Genomic DNA, 12,907 nt, shown 5'->3' on the forward strand with positions numbered 1-12,907 from the left:
AAATATCGTAATCTTTTTAATAATGCAAACTTGTTTTCTGCTATTGCCATATCAACCTCATCACCATCTTATGATTTATTACCATCTCCTTCCTCAATTTGTCTCTTCCTTTTGGATCTACTTTGCAAAATTAATCACCACCAACAATGACAAACAATTCCACCTTTTTCTTTGAAATGAAAATTGTTCAACAATCACTCATTACTAAATTATTACAAGTAAGTTGTCATATATAAACAATAATTAACTTTCTTTCTCATTTCATAAAAATACCTTAATGAAATTGTAAAAACTTTAGAAATTAAATATGTAAGATTAATTTTTTTAAAATACGTCGGTTTTAGAATTTCACATATTTGTGTCTATTATCAAAGATTTGATGTTTTATGTTAGACATATATATGATATTTTTGCATTATGTAACAATGTGATGTGAATACGAGTGAGTGGTAAATTTACATTAAACAAAATATTTAACGTAAATTTACATCAAACATAGTGAGACTCAACGTAAGCTTGTGTGTGTGTGTTTTTTTTTGGATAATGATATTTAGATAATATTTTTTTGACAACATTTGAACATTGATTAAGTGTCAATCTGTGATTAGTCAAAAATTATTTCACAATCAATAATAATAATCATAAATAATATTGTGGAATAATTTTTAACCAATCACAGATTGATACGTAATCAATGTTCAAATGTTGTCAAAAAAATGTTGTCTAAATATCATTATTCTTTTTTTAATATAATTGGTTTTGGTGTAAATCAAAAGCTTAAAATAAAAAAAAATACAAATATTAATTTACATACAATAATGAATTATAGTGTTATGAAATCACAATTTGAATAATCGTGTAAATAGTAAAACCACCAAAATACAATAAATCTTAGCATATGAAAAATAAAGCTATAAAAATAAATAAATTAGAAGCACAAAATTAGACATTCATTGTGTTTGAGATCCCCAAAAGCGATAAAAATGAATGAATGAGAAAAGAAGGGACAGAAATTTTAAGAAATTATAAAAATTAAGAATCTTAATTTAAATAGTTTTACATTAAAATATTAAAAGTATGACTTAAAACTTAACATTTATATCAAACTGTATGTTAGTCTAACATAAAAAAGTTCTAATTATTTATAAAAATATCACTTGATAATTTTTCTTTTGATTTTTCTTTAAGTCGAACGTCATGACGTGAAAGGTTAATTCAACACCAATAATATTTAGTCCTTGTCATTTATAATTTCTAAATAAATTATTAAAATATCTTCACCACAAAATTATTCTATTTTAATAAAGTTGTAATTAAAAAGGTTTTCATATATTACGTACTAGTATTTCGAATAAAACTCTTCGAAATACTTTTCTTGAAAGACATTTTCCTAATTTAAAGTAATAAATATTTTGGAATAAATTAAAATATTTTGAAAGCGTATATTAAATGAATCAGAAAAAAAAAATTTACAAACTAGGAGCAAAATTGTTGAGTACTAATAGATAAAATAATTTTAACTTATGATTCAATTGTAAATTACGTAGTAGTATGATAAATTTGTTGATTCTTTTTACAATAAATATTATAAAAGACATACAAACAATGACAATATAAAACGTCATATACTAATTAAGTATATCCCATCATTCTACAATATACCTATTATCAATCTTAATATTTATAAGAAATAGAGCAACAAATAAAACGAAATAATATAAACAAATGAAACTTCATCTATTGCCGTGTACATACGTCAAATTGACCTATTTATTTCTTTAGTATAAGGCTAAAATAATAATAATAATAATAATAATAATAATAATAATAATAATAATAAACTCACTTAAGTTTGATAATTTTTAAATCACCACCATTGAGTTCAGCCAAATTGATCCTACTATTAGCAAACTTATAATTATATATGATTTTTCCTGACATTATTACAAAAAGAGGCATAAACAATATTTTTCTTTATCATAAATAGTATCATTTTTAATCATTATTTACGCAAGTATTATCTATTGATAAACAATGTTTTTGAAAAAATATCATCTATTGTTAATCACTAGATAACATTTTTTTTTTCTAAATGCAGTTTATTGATAAAATGTTTTAAATTTTTTTAATAAATATTGTTTTTTCAAACTTACACTTTATTGGTTTTATGTAAAAAAATATAAAATATTAAAAAAATATATAAAAGATAAAGGTTTAAAAAAATGTTTATTATTTTAGTGTATGAAAAGAGTATATTTTATTGACAATTTTGTAGTTTTATAATATTATTTCTTTCTTTATAAATAAATATTTAGGATTAAATATGTTTTCAGTTTCTTAATTATCAAATATTTTTGGATTTGGTTTCTTCTCCAAACTTTTTTTAATTTTCATCATTTTTCTTAATGAAATCGTAATATTTAGTCATCGAAAACTAATGATGTTAACTTTTGCATGATCTGGCTAACAGCGTGTCACATTTCCACGTGTCCTTCTTCAGCACAGGCTCCCCAACACCGATATGGTTCTTTCTCCTCCTCCACCACCACCACCTTCCCCTTCAACTTCGTCCCCATCAACCTCTTGCGAAAGTTGTCGCTGCCAACCGCGACAGAACCCAATGTAACAACCCTAAATCACATTTCAGAGAAGAAACACATCCACGCAAATCGCAACACCATTGCAAGCTTCGTCTTCACAGGAACTCTTCGCACACCATGACGTCTTCTCCTTTGCGCAACCATCGCACTCCCAATTTGCAAACCCTAATAGTAAAGAGACAATCTCCAAATCGCTTCTCATAGAAACTTGCAAACAAAGCAAACCCAAAAACTCATACAACACTATTGCAATCGCACAACCTAGTCTCAAACTAGGTTTGTTCCTCCTCCTTCGCCTCACTACAAACCTACAACGGGAAAAGAGAGGAAAACTCAGAAAAGAATGATGAAAATAAATGGTTACTGTGAGATTAGGGCAGATCGCCATTCCAATGGTGGCACGATTCTCTATTTTGTGATTTGGGAACATTGTGATTAAGGTTTGTTAAATTGAGAATTTTTCTATGCGAGGGAGAAGACAAAGATGTGAACTTGCGTTTCGCGATTTAAGATTGTGAGTGGGAAGACAGTGGCACAATTTCTGGATGATCGTCGACGTAGTGGAGCGAGAAAAAACCCTATCACTATTAGAGAACCTATGCTGAAGAAGGACACATGACATGAAACGTGACAACTGTTAGCCAATGTAAGTTAATGCCATTAATTTTTAAGAACTAAATGTTAAAAGAAAATGATAATAATGAAACAAAGTTTGAAAAAGAGTAATGAAATAGGCCCAATAACAAGAGGCCCAAAAGCCTTTTCTTTAGAAAATAGAAAAGTGAAACACGTGGACANAGAGAGAGTTTTCCAGAAACTCCAAAACACGTCTGATGCAGTGATGGTAGAGAGAGAGAGGCTCTGAAGGGCGACTCCGTGAAGCTAGAGAGAGAAGCCACCGTAGATGAACCGGAAGGCTGCTGTTGCAAGAGGCGTAAGAGAGAAAGAGATAGATCGTGATGTGAGAAGCACGAAGAGGTGAGAAACTCCAACTTTCATTATTCAGTTATGATTTTACAGTATGTGTGTTTCTTATATTCTGAATGTACTGAAAACTAAACAACCAACTAAAGGAAGGGAAAAATCTAACCTTTTAAAGGTTAGGCTCAAGGGTACGGGAAAACTAAAAACTACTCATAACAGAAAACAAACTACTCATAACATAAAACAAACTCTAATAGCCTCCCTTTAAGCTGGATTGTGTATATTTACCAATCCAAGCTTAGGAACAATAAACTGAAAACGAACACGGTGAGGGAATTTAGTAAAAATGTCCGCAAGTTGTTCGTTAGAACGAATAGGCAGAAGGTGAAGGAGATTTGCTTGAATCTTCTCACGAACAACATGACAATCGAGTTCAATGTGTTTAGTTCTTTCATGGTAGCTTTGATTATGAGCAATATGTCTGGCAGACTTATTGTCGCAGTAGAGAGCAGCAGTGGTAGTGGTCTCAATATTGAGATCTTGTAGGATGTAGGAAATCCATTGGATTTCACAAACAGTAGCAGCCAGTGCTCGATACTCTGCTTCGGTGGACGACCTGGAAACAATGCTTTGCTTTTTAGTTTTCCATGATACAAGAGAAGATCCAAGAAAAATGCAAAATCCAGTGGTAGATCTTCTCGTATTAGGACAAGTAGCCCAGTCTGAGTCACTGAAAGCTTTGATCTGGATATTAGAATCAACAGCAAAAAAGATGCCTTGTGAAGGACTGGACTTAATATATCTAAGCATATGCTGCAAAGCCCGATAGTGATATTCAGTAGGAGAGTGAACAAATTAACTAAGTAAATTAACAAAGAAACATAGGTCAGGTCTAGTATTAGTAAGGTAAAGAAGCTTCCCTATTAACCTCCTGTAGGGCTTAGGATCTTCCAAGTAATTTTCATTTTTGTATAAAAAGTTGGTGTCACTCAAAAAAGGAGTTGTGCAAGGTTTGGATCCTAGCATTCCCGTGTCTTTAAGGATGTCTAAAGCATATTTTCGTTGGCATAAATGTATTCCTTTCTTTGATCTAGCAACTTCAAGCCCTAGAAAATACTTTAGCTCTCCTAGATTTTTAATTCGAAAGGCATGATGAAGAAGAGCCTTGATATGATCAATCTCCTTGATAGAATTTCCTGCCAAAATAATGTCATCTACATACACAAGGAGGGCTGTAAAACTTGTAGGAGTATTCTTAATAAAAAGAGAGTGGTCAGATTTGGATTGAGTATAGTTAACAGAAATTAAAAAGGAAGAAAGTTTATCAAACCATTGTCTGCTGGCTTGTTTGAGCCCATATAGGGATTTGGTTAACCTACAAACCTGACCTTCCTGAATATCCAGCCCTGGTGGTGGTTCCATGTACACTTCTTCATTTAAGTCCCCATGAAGAAAGACATTATCTATATCAAGTTGATGTAGATGACAATTCTTGGCAGCAACAGTTGCCAAAATTATTCTAACAGTAGTAAGCTTAGCAACAGGTGAAAAGGTGTCTAAAAAATCGATACCTTCTTGCTGTGTATATCCTTTGGCCACAAGCCGAGCTTTGTATCTTTCTATGCTGCCATCTGCTTTATATTTTATTTTGTAAACCCACCTGCATCCAATGGAGTTTTTACCTGGAGGTAGTTGAGTTAATGTCCAAGTTCCATTGTCTTGTAAAGCTTGAAGTTCTTTCTGCATAGCTGTAACGCACTCATACTTTTCCTTGGCTTCCTTATAGGATCTAGGCTCCTTGTCAGCAGAAATGGCTAGAGTATATTTTAAATGTCTTTCAGACAAAGAATCATAACACAAAACATTAGAAATAGGATATGGGGGTTTTGTAGTTATTTTTAGCATGCAGAGAAGATTGATTAACTTGATGAATGTAATCATTAAGATATTCAGGAACCCTTTTTGTCCTAGTGGGTCGTCTAGGGTTATTATCAATATTAGTATGACTATTTCCAGTATCAGTCCCAGTATTTTGTGTGTAATCAGGTTCTTGTTCAGTATTAACATCCTCTAGATAATCTTGAGTCTCATTATAGTTAGGATCATACCAGAAATTATTTGGAAAAACAATTTCAATATCCCTTTCAGTATAATTTTGCTCATTGTCTTGTTGACTTTTATAAGGAAAAACATTCTCATGAAAAACAACATTTCTGCTTAGGAAAATCTCTCTAGTATTAATATCAAGTATAATATATCCTTTCACTCGATTTTTATATCCCAAGAAAACACCTTTCCTAGCTCTAGAATCAAGCTTGCGTCTGTTATGTTCTAAAGTTGAAGCAAAACAAAGACAACCAAAGGTTTTCAAGTTCAAATAAGTGGGAGGTGTGTTATACATCAAGTCATAAGGTGTCTTACCATTAAGGACAGAAGTAGGTAGCCTATTTATCAAGTAAACAGCGCGAGAAACAGCATAACACCAATAGGCAGTAGGAATTCCAGATTGAAAAAGAAGACTTCTAGTTTTATTTAGAATGTCTTGATGTTTTCGTTCAACAATAGAGTTTTGTTGGGGTGTCTCAACACAACTTCTTTGATGTTCAATACCATAGGAATTATACATATTAATACAATTAAACTCAGGACCATTATCAGATCTAAGAGTTTTAATAATTTTTCCAAACTGATTTTTGATTTTTAAGACAAAATTCTGCAACAATTCTCTAGTTTGTCCTTTATTGTGCATTAAAAAAGTCCAGGTGTGTCTACTATAATCGTCTACTATAGTAAGAAAGTATTTGTGACCGTGTATAGAAGGTATAGAAATGGGTCCCCATATATCACAGTGTATTAGATCAAAACAATTAGCAGAAACAGTCATGCTTTGAGAAAAAGGCAGTTTATGTTGCTTAGCATAATGACAAACATCACAAACAATTTTAGATGGCATTTGAACATAGGGAAAACTTTTGCAGATTTGTTCTATAACTCTGTGTCCTGGATGTCCTAATCTATAGTGCCATAGATCATCACTAACATGTTTACAAGAAAGAATAGTCTTGAGAACAAAAAAATGGGTAAAAACAGGAAAAGATTGAAGATAGTAGAGGCCCTTGAAAACTTTAGCATGCCCAATCATCTTCAAGGTAGAGTTGTCCTGAATCTGGCAGGTCTTAGAAGAAAAGGTTAGAACACAGTTTAAATCTCTTGTTAGGCTTTGTACAGATATGAGATTAAATGAGAATTCAGGAATGTAGAGAACATTAAAAATGATAAGATTTTCAGAAAATTGAATAGTTCCAACATACTGGGATGTAACCACAGAATTATTTGGAAGTTTGACTGTTATAGGTTTAATTTTCTGAAAAGTAATGAAGTATTTCTTTTCATGGGTCACATGATCAGTGGCCCCAGTGTCAATAATCCAGGACAAAGTACCTGAATCTTCTCCAGAAGTGTTTTTTTGGATTTGACTGATGTTGTGAGTGTTTTGTGTCTGCGGATTCTCTATGATTTGCAGCAGTTTCTGCATTTGTTTAGGGGTAAAAACCTGCATAGAATTTCTCTGGTTTTCTTGATGAGTACTTTGAGTCTGGGTAGGATTTGAGTCTTCTTTGCAAACATTAGCATAGCCCCATTCACTGTGGCCTCCCCTGTCCTGACTGTTTTGATGGTCAATCTTCTTATACCATGGTGGAAAACCGTGTTTAGAATAGCACTCGTCGATGGTATGATTCATCTTGTGACAATGGGAACATTGTTTCCCATAATTGGGATTTCTTCCTCTGCCTCTTCCCTGGCCACGTGAATTTATGCCACGGCCTTGACCTCTCCAATTTATCTTGTCAGATGTGTTGGCTAAAATCTTGAAGGTGTCATTTGTGCCTCGCCTGTCCTGAAGCTGTCGCTCTTGTTGCATGAGCAAAGAAAAAACCTTGTTGATGTGTGGAAGAGGCTCCATGAGGAGAATTTGAGTGCGAATAGTTTGATAGGTGTCATTGAGACCTTTTAAAAAACAAATAACATGTTCAGCCTCTCTGTATTTGAGGGAGATTTTGGATAGATCACAGGTGCATGGGGTAGGACAGGTGCAAGTGGGTAGAGGCCTGAGAGATTCAAGTTCCTCCCAAAGAATTTTCAAATCAGTGTAATAATGACTTATATTTCGTTCTCCCTGCTTTATAGAATGAATATCTTGTAAAAGATATGAAATTTTGAAATAGTCACCCTTGGGCAGTGTCAGCATAAAGAACGCTGTCAGCAATTTGGGGTGACAGGGTCTTGATAATCCAAGAAAGAACCATAGTATCACATCTTTCCCATGCTTCAAATAACTTGTCCGTCTTGGCAGGCTTTTGTATGCTGCCATCAATGAATTTGACTTTGTTCTTTGACAGAAGAGCACGTTTTAAGTTTCTGCTCCATGATGAGTAATTAGACTCAGTGAGAACCTGGGAAATGAGAGTGATGCCTGGATTTTCTCCAAGATGCAGATAGTAAGGGCTAGAGGGATTAGTGGTAAGATCAGAATTTAATTCTGTCATGGCAAAAGCGTAACAAGAAACCAAGAACACTCAAGAACATAACAAGAAACCAAGAACACTTCAAGAACGTAACAAGAAACCAAGAACACTCAAGAAACAGGTTGCACTTCTGATACCATAATGAAATAGGCCCAATAACAAGAGGCCCAAAAGCCTTTTCTTTAGAAAATAGAAAAGTGAAACACGTGGACAAAGAGAGAGTTTTCCAGAAACTCCAAAACACGTCTGATGCAGTGATGGTAGAGAGAGAGAGGCTCTGAAGGGCGACTCCGTGAAGCTAGAGAGAGAAGCCACCGTAGATGAACCGGAAGGCTGCTGTTGCAAGAGGCGTAAGAGAGAAAGAGATAGATCGTGATGTGAGAAGCATGAAGAGGTGAGAAACTCCAACTTTCATTACTGAGTCATGATCTTACAGTATGTGTGTTTCTTATATTCTAAATGTACTGAAAACTAAACAACCAACTAAAAGAAGGGAAAAATCTAACCTTTTAAAGGTTAGGCTCAAAGGTACGGGAAAACTAAAAACTACTCATAACAGAAAACAAACTACTCATAACATAAAACAAACTCTAATAAAGAGACTAAACACAAAAACAATTGAGAAAAACAATTGATAATTAAGAGGATAAACTATGAATGAATTATTTTAATCTTTTTCATATGCAATTTTATATATATATATATATATATATATATATATATATATATATATATATATATATATATATAAAATGTTTTCGAAGTATTAATACATAGTGATTGGTTGTGGTAGGGTCTGGCACGGGTTGTCTCATTTGCAATTTTTTACACACTTTGAAGTCAGTCTTCCACGTGCTTCTGGGACTCTCCCCACTTTCACTTCCACACCTTCGTTACATATCTCTCTCTTCTCTTCTTCTCACACCAATTTTCAGTTCCATTTTCTTCTCTCTCTCTCTCTCTCTCTCTCTCTCTCTCACACACACACACACACCTTCCAACTGTCACCAAAACCAGCACTAGAATCACGCAACAGTGCTGTAGACATGGAAGAAGGAGCAAAGCTTGGTGCATGCCAAAACAACAACAATGAAGTTGGTGATGGTGATGGAATGCAATGCATTCACCACCCTCACCACACTAACACCAGCAACCCTGGTGCCATCTGTGCCTTCTGTCTCCAAGAAAAACTAGGCAAGCTTCTCTCTTCTTCTTTCCCTTCTCCTCCTTCTTCTTCTTCCTCTCCTTCACCTTCTCCTTCTTTTACTCCACCACCTCCTCCTCTCTCACTCAAAACCAACCACCACACTCGCTCCCGCATCCCTTTCCTCGTACAAAACAAAAACAACACCATCAGCACCAAGAACAAGAAGCCCTCTACCACCTCCAACTGTTCCTCTTCGGGTAACATAATTTTCAAGCGCAGTAAGTCCACTGTCACATCCACTAGGAACCACAGCCACTTCATCCACCATGACCACGACTTTTTCAGTCCCAGGAAAAGAAACGGTTTTTGGTCTTTTCTGTATCCTTCTTCGAAAGAAGCAAAGAGCCCAAATGGGAAGCAGAGGGGAAAGTGCCTGGGACAGACCCAGAGAAAGAGTGATCACGTGATTATGGAAGAGGAAAAGTGTTTCAGCTCATCATCCTCCAAGGTTTCGAGATCTAGATCTGTTGGGTGTGGTAGCAGGAGCTTCTCTGCTGATTTCTTCGAGAGGATCTCTTCTGGTCTCGGCGACTGCACTCTCAGGAGAGTCGAGTCTCATCGCGAAGGAAAACATAAGGTTGTAGCTTCTGCTTCTTCTTCCTCTTCTTCTTCTGCTTCTTCTTCTTCTTCTTCTTCTGCTGGTGCTGGTGGTGTTGTGAACCATTGCATGAAGGAAAGAGTGAGGTGTGGTGGAATCTTCGGTGGCTTCGCCGTGACTTCCTCGTCTTCTTCTGCGTCTTCTTCTTCTTGGGTTTCTTCCACTGTGGATGATGGCAGAGGAAGGAGTTGGGGGTGGGCATTCGCCAGTCCCATTAGAGCTTTCACCACCAAAGGGTCTTCTTCTTCTAAGAGAGATGCTTCTGATAAGAACGCCACGCCAAACTTATCAGCCATTCCTTCTTTGCTCACTGTTAGAGGCTGAACTCAGATTATGCAGAAAAAAAAAGTGGTGTTTTGGAGGCATATTATTTTTTGCTTATGCTATACATTAGCATGCTTGTTCATCTTCGTTAATATAATATTGTAACACTTTCAAGTTGTAATTTTCCCTCACATTCTTTCTTTTTCTTTCTTTATGACACTGGAATTCTCTTTCTGTAACCTTTATGCCACCATATTTTATGTAGTTATTCATTGAAAAAAAAAATAACATTTTCATATCTTTTTGTTGGTATTATTTGCTGCCTCTATCTCGATCTTCATGTAATGCAATGTCATGACAAAGACATGTAACTGTAGTTTCTGCAAAATCACTGTTCACTTTGTACCATTGTTTCACCGGTGCAGACGCAATGAGAGAGACTAATAGAGCATCTCCAAATCTAAGAGATCTTAATATACATGCCTATAATTTTTCTAAGATGGGTACTGGTTATAATTTAATAGAAAAAAAATATCGGTTAGAAAATCGGAAAAAACTATCAAAATTAATACATGTAAGTGAAACTTATTTCGTGTTAGAAATACCCTGGCTAAATTGCTATTGGACTCTCATGTCATTTGTACAAACAGATACATTTTAAAAGATCTTATAAACTCATGTCGATCATAATTTTTTTGACGTGAAACTTTGTTTATATGACCGCAAATAGATAGTTGGTGTGGAATCATTATCCACATGCATTCACATGATAGAGTGATGCATGAAGAAGGGAGAAGATATATAGAATTAGTAATGGGCATGTTATAGGTGTTTTGTGTTATAAGCAGTGTGAAAAGGAAGTTGATTTTTGGCTTTGGATTCGAGTATTTTAGAACTAAATAAAATTTGAGAGCATACTTTTCTTGAATAGTCAAATAGATGAACATGGTTGGAGATGAAGTTTGAGTGGTCCCAAGATTGCATTCACCAACAAGATCTTTCATTCACTGTTTCTCACATTTATTATAGTCTTCTTTTTTAACATTTTCTCATCTCCACAGCTGTATGTATAAACGCTAATAATACTTTATTCTCATCTCTTAAAAGTTCAATTTTAAGAAAAGTAAATATTTGGAAGAAGAAAAGAAGGTGAAAATATTTATATTATTGATTATAATTGAAATGGGAAACAGTGATGTTGATGGATAGTAATATAGAATGAATATCTGGGAAGATAAGATGTGGGAAAATATGATCGAGACACACAAAAACCTGCTTCAATCACACAACCTATTCTATTTATAAAATAATCAGAAAATTCTTATTTATTAGATACATATTCACAAATATTTATTTTATGCTTTTCCTTTTATTTTTCTTTTATCACTTTATATTTACACTTTTTTTTATTTGAAGTGTTAGAAATTTCATATAAATTGAAAATGAAACCAATTTATAATATATAAATAAAATACAAACTTTATTTGGTAGAATAAATTAGATTTAAAATAATTTTCTTAATATCAGAATTATGATTATCTTAATTAAATTTATGTGAACATATCATTAAAACTACTTCCTAATACTAGGCATAAAAGAAAATAGCCTAAATGTCATTTTTCATTATTCAATTCAAAATTGTGAATGACTTTATTCAAGTATTAAACTTCACTTAGCTTAAAATTATAATTTATTATATATACAGAGGACTATAAATTATTTAAATTGAACATGTTTATTTAACTATTTTATTTTTTAAGTAAAATTTGACTGTTTACTAATGGAGTTTTACACCATATTTGAGTTGATCGAGTTATGAACTCTACTTATTAATGCAGCCGAGTTTGATTTAATATGTTAATTCGTAAAACTATAAAGGAAATTATTTAATAAACTGAGTTATATTTTTCTTTTTATTGACATATTTTCTTTTTGGATAATGATATTTAGACAACATTTTTTTTACAACATTTGAACATTGATTACGTGTCAATATGTAATTGGTCAAAAATTACTCTACAATAATGTTTATGATTATTATTATTGATTGTGGGGTAATTTTTAACCAATCACAGATTGACACGTAATTAATGTTCAAATGTTGTAAAAAAAAATGTTGTCTAAATATCATTATCCTTTCTTTTTATTCCAATAATGGACATTGATATTAAAAAAGAAGCGTGTATTTATAACAGTGACACTCTCATTAATATTTTAGTTGGTTGTTGTTATAAATATATATATATATATATATATATTTAAGAAATAAAATTTTTTATTGTGAGAATTGAAAGTTTTGTTTGTTATAAGTCATACACTTGTATATCAATCTTACCATTGTTTTGATGCTTTGATGTTACTGGTCTTCTAAACTCCTGTATTTACTATTTGGAACATGTAGTGTGTGGGCCCATTGGGCCCAGTACTTTTTTTCTTGCTATATTATTTCTCTGTCCTTGGGAAATTGGATTTGAAAAATCCTATCTGTTGAATTTTTTTTAACGAATTTTAAAATTTATTGAAGAAAAAAAAGGTGAGATGTAAGATTTTTTAAAATATAAAATAGTTTTAGAATTTTTAAAAAATTGGTGGTGCTGGAAGTAATGTGCGACGGTGTAGGGAGTAATCTTTTTGAACGTAGCTTTTCAAATTATATTGTTGGTACTTTGTACGTCCAATTTTTTTTTTCTTTTTTAGTTTTCATTAGACTATATAATATATTTACATAAATAGCAAAGTAAAAATATTCGACCATATGTTGCAAATCATATATATATATATATATATA

The 12,907-nt window shown here is 33.0% G+C and overlaps 1 protein-coding gene across 1 annotated transcript; it reads left to right on the forward strand.

Moving 5' to 3' along the window:
- The first annotated feature begins 8,835 nt into the window (after positions 1-8,835).
- LOC106760171 (uncharacterized protein DDB_G0271670) lies at positions 8,836-10,434 on the forward strand. Its single transcript, XM_014643626.2, has one exon. The coding sequence runs from the start codon at positions 9,097-9,099 to the stop codon at positions 10,177-10,179; it is 1,083 nt and encodes a 360-aa protein (XP_014499112.1). The 5' UTR covers positions 8,836-9,096; the 3' UTR covers positions 10,180-10,434.
- The last annotated feature ends 2,473 nt before the right edge of the window (positions 10,435-12,907 follow it).

The sequence above is a fragment of the Vigna radiata genome, chromosome 5 (genome assembly GCF_000741045.1).
Source record: "Vigna radiata var. radiata cultivar VC1973A chromosome 5, Vradiata_ver6, whole genome shotgun sequence".
Classification (NCBI taxonomy): Eukaryota; Viridiplantae; Streptophyta; class Magnoliopsida; order Fabales; family Fabaceae; genus Vigna; species Vigna radiata.

Coding starts and splice junctions, on each gene's coding strand:
- LOC106760171 (XM_014643626.2), top strand. CDS start 9,097: ATGGAAGAAGGAGCAAAGCTTGGTGCATGCCAAAACAACAACAATGAA.